The sequence below is a fragment of the Buceros rhinoceros genome, unplaced genomic scaffold (assembly GCF_000710305.1).
Source record: "Buceros rhinoceros silvestris isolate BGI_N320 unplaced genomic scaffold, ASM71030v1 scaffold33115, whole genome shotgun sequence".
Classification (NCBI taxonomy): Eukaryota; Metazoa; Chordata; class Aves; order Bucerotiformes; family Bucerotidae; genus Buceros; species Buceros rhinoceros.
Window position 1 is genome coordinate 6126 of NW_010411650.1, and position 3222 is coordinate 9347.

Consider the following 3222-nt stretch of genomic DNA (forward strand, 5'->3'; position numbering starts at 1 on the left):
CATGCCTGCTGCTGAAAGTTTCTTGGCTGGATGGAATGCTGAGGGTTGGTGTCCCGGGGGATCTGTGGCAGGTGACAACTGCCATGATGGAGAAAAACTTGTAATGGGATGGAAAAGGATGGGGCAGGATTTACTCCCTTGGAAATGATGGACGATCCCACGATGCGCAGCTCCAGCATACAGCATCCTTCTAGATCTTTACGCGTGTAATTTTAGAAAGGCTTGGTGGTATTTTTAGGAAGGTTCCCAATGGACTTTCTCCATGGGGAATTCTCCAATTCCCCAAAACAATTTCCCTGGAGCATGTGCTCATAGGGATCTTGCCTGGGTTTCTTGTCTCAGTGGTGACTTCTCTGGGACATTTGTTGCATGCTCCGGGCTGGGATGTGAGTCATGTCACGGAGATCTGGCCAGTCTAAATAAACCAGTCTATTCGGTGCTCTCTCCTTGCTGAGGCCTGCCCTTGGATAATGAGCCGGGGAGGACTTGGGATACGTCTTGCTGAAGCAAAACATCTGTTTACATGGAGCTGCCAGCGACGGGAGAAAATGTGGCAGAATAATTTAAAATAGCCACAACTGCCCTGGGCAAGTGGCTCTCCATGCAGCAAATCTGTCGTTGCTGTTAGGGGAGGAGGGTGTCTCTAAACATCTCCCTCATTTGCTAAGAAAATGGCATTTTGTGTGTATCACTGTCCTAGCAGCATCACGACGGACGAGCGCGCAGAGCCGACTCCACTCAGGAAACATGGATTTGGGGTGAAAATCAGCCGTTGAAGAGAGCTTCCACGGAGACTTTCCAGTTTAATTAGATAGTGGCTCCAAAGTGAGACCGCGGGGTGTAATTCGTCTGGGGAGGAGAGAAGCCACTTTCTCTTTCCCAATACTATATTGCATAATAGCTGCATTTTTTTCTCCTGACTCGGGGGCTGTGAACCGGTGCCAAGCAGAAGAGGAATTTCGATGCTCCGATAAGATGTTTACATCAGCCTAAACATCACTGGCGCGTTTGACATATTAAGTAATCTCTGGGCGTCCCAGTCGCTCGAGCAGGAGATGCTGCTGGGCAAAGGCTTGGCTGTCAAAGCGTTTTGGCCCAGGTTTTTCGCCGAGGACATTGGGTTCAAACCCTGCTGACCAGCACGGGCGGGAGTTTTACGTCGATACAAGGTTGGTTTTGCACCAGTGAGATGTTGTGCGAGAGGCGGTTCCTGCCCTGGGGCAGTAAGGGCAGGGTTAATGCTTTGGGAATATGCAAGAGCACTCCCAGGGACCTGTAAGGTTTTCCCGTAGGGTTTCTGGGTGCAAAGGGTTCATGGCAGGTGGAGAAGGGGATGCAGGGGTGGCGTGCCCTGCTCGTCCTTCCCGCCGGCACAAGGTGTAAAGCATCACGTACAGAACAGGCAGCACTTTGTCCGTCAACCCAGGCACTGCCTGAGCCGGTCTGGATGTGGTAGGCTTCATAAAAGAGATTGAGTTCTCCTTTCCTGACAACAAATAAAAGGTTTTACCCGGGCTTTGCCCACCCCTCTTTCCCCGCAGAACCACGTCCTGACCCTGATGTCCATGGCGGCTCGCATCTACAAGCACCCCAGCCTGAAGAACTCCATCAACCTGGTGGTGGTGAAGGTGCTGGTGGTGGACGAGGCGGCAGCAGGGCCAGAGGTGTCTGACAACGGCGGGCTCACCCTGCGCAACTTCTGTAGCTGGCAGCAAAGGTTCAACCCCCCGAGCGACCGGCACCCGGAACACTACGACACTGCCATCCTGCTGACGAGACAGGTCCAAAGGGTCCCTTGGGGGTGCCTGGGGCAGGGAGAGGAAAGTGGCCAAGGTGGCCCTGGGGGGAGAGGAGGGATCCTCCCACCACGTGAAGGATGGAGCTCGCAGCAAAGCAGCGAGGGAGTGGTGGTATTTGGGGTGCAGAGCACCAGTGGGTTGCCCAGCTCTGCTCGGGGATGTTGGGTGACCCCTCCACCCTGCCTTACCCACCCCGGCACTGCTCACAAACAGGACTTCTGCGGACACCAAAGCTGCGACACGCTGGGAGTGGCGGATATCGGCACCATGTGCGACCGCAACAAAAGCTGCTCAGTGATTGAGGACGAGGGCCTGCAGGCAGCCTACACCCTGGCTCACGAACTGGGTGAGCCATCCCTTCCCAACAGGGTTTCTGCTTTTCCAGCCCAGCAGAGCCAGCCCTGCGGCTGGGAGAGGCTGTAGCACAGCCCAGCGCCAGCATCTCCCAGCTGGGTACCATCACTAAGCCTTGGGCAGCACTGAGGAGCTGCTTCTGGCACTGCCACGAGCTGCTTTGCACCAGTGAAAGCACTGAGAAGTGCCCGAGCTGGCGTAAACCGGTGCATTTTCCTGATGTGATGAGCTAAGGCATGGGGCCAAGCACTTCTCCGCCTTGGTTTGCCACTCCAGTTTGGGCTGCTTCTGCATACAGCGGGCTGTACCGCCGAGATAGAGCAAGCACGCACCGAGCTGTTCATCGCTTCTGATTTATCGAAGCAAATTGCTTTTGCTTGGTAACTTCTAGGTGCTCCCAGCAGCCCGCGCATCCCCTGCAGCAGAGCAGGGGCTGGGAGGCTGCAGCTCACTGGTGCTCTCTGCTCCTCAGGCCACGTGCTCAGCATGCCCCACGATGACTCCAAGACCTGTGAGCGGCTCTTCGGGCCCCTTGGCAAGCACCATATGATGGCACCTCTCTTCATCCACCTGAACAAGAGCCAGCCCTGGTCTCCCTGCAGTGCCATGTACCTCACCGAGTTTCTGGATGGTGGGCACGGTAAGGCTCGGTTCTGCACTCCAGACAACCTTTTCCTTAATTGCTCAGGCAATACCTGGAGGGGTGTGTGAGATGCAGGGGGGGTCAAACCAGACCACAGACAGGGGTGCCCTGCTTGGTGCCATTGGTGGCATCAAGCCCTGACGCGTCTCTGCCTTGCCCAGGCGACTGCTTGCTCGATGCCCCGGCCGCCCCCCTCTCCCTGCCCGCCAAGCTGCCCGGCCGAGAAGCCCTGTACAGCCTGGATCAGCAATGCCAGCAGATCTTTGGCAAGGACTTCCAGCACTGCCCCAACACCACGGAGGAGGACATCTGCGCCCAGCTCTGGTGCAGGACGGGCAGCGGGGAGCCCCTTTGCCACACCAAGAACGGCAGCTTGCCGTGGGCTGACGGCCCCCCCTGCCAAGCTGACGGGAGGGGCTGGGAACG

General features: G+C 56.7%; 1 protein-coding gene across 1 annotated transcript in view; it reads left to right on the top strand.

Moving 5' to 3' along the window:
• Window positions 1-1541: 1541 nt before the first annotated feature.
• Window positions 1542-3222, top strand: part of ADAMTS8 (ADAM metallopeptidase with thrombospondin type 1 motif, 8) — a gene marked incomplete at both ends in the record, with an annotated part of 5206 nt that continues 3525 nt past the window's right edge. The window contains 4 exons of the mRNA XM_010136089.1: window positions 1542-1781; window positions 2013-2145; window positions 2626-2793; window positions 2958-3199. Of these exons, the coding sequence (XP_010134391.1) occupies window positions 1542-1781; window positions 2013-2145; window positions 2626-2793; window positions 2958-3199 (783 nt within the window). The remainder of the gene's footprint in view (window positions 1782-2012; window positions 2146-2625; window positions 2794-2957; window positions 3200-3222) is intronic.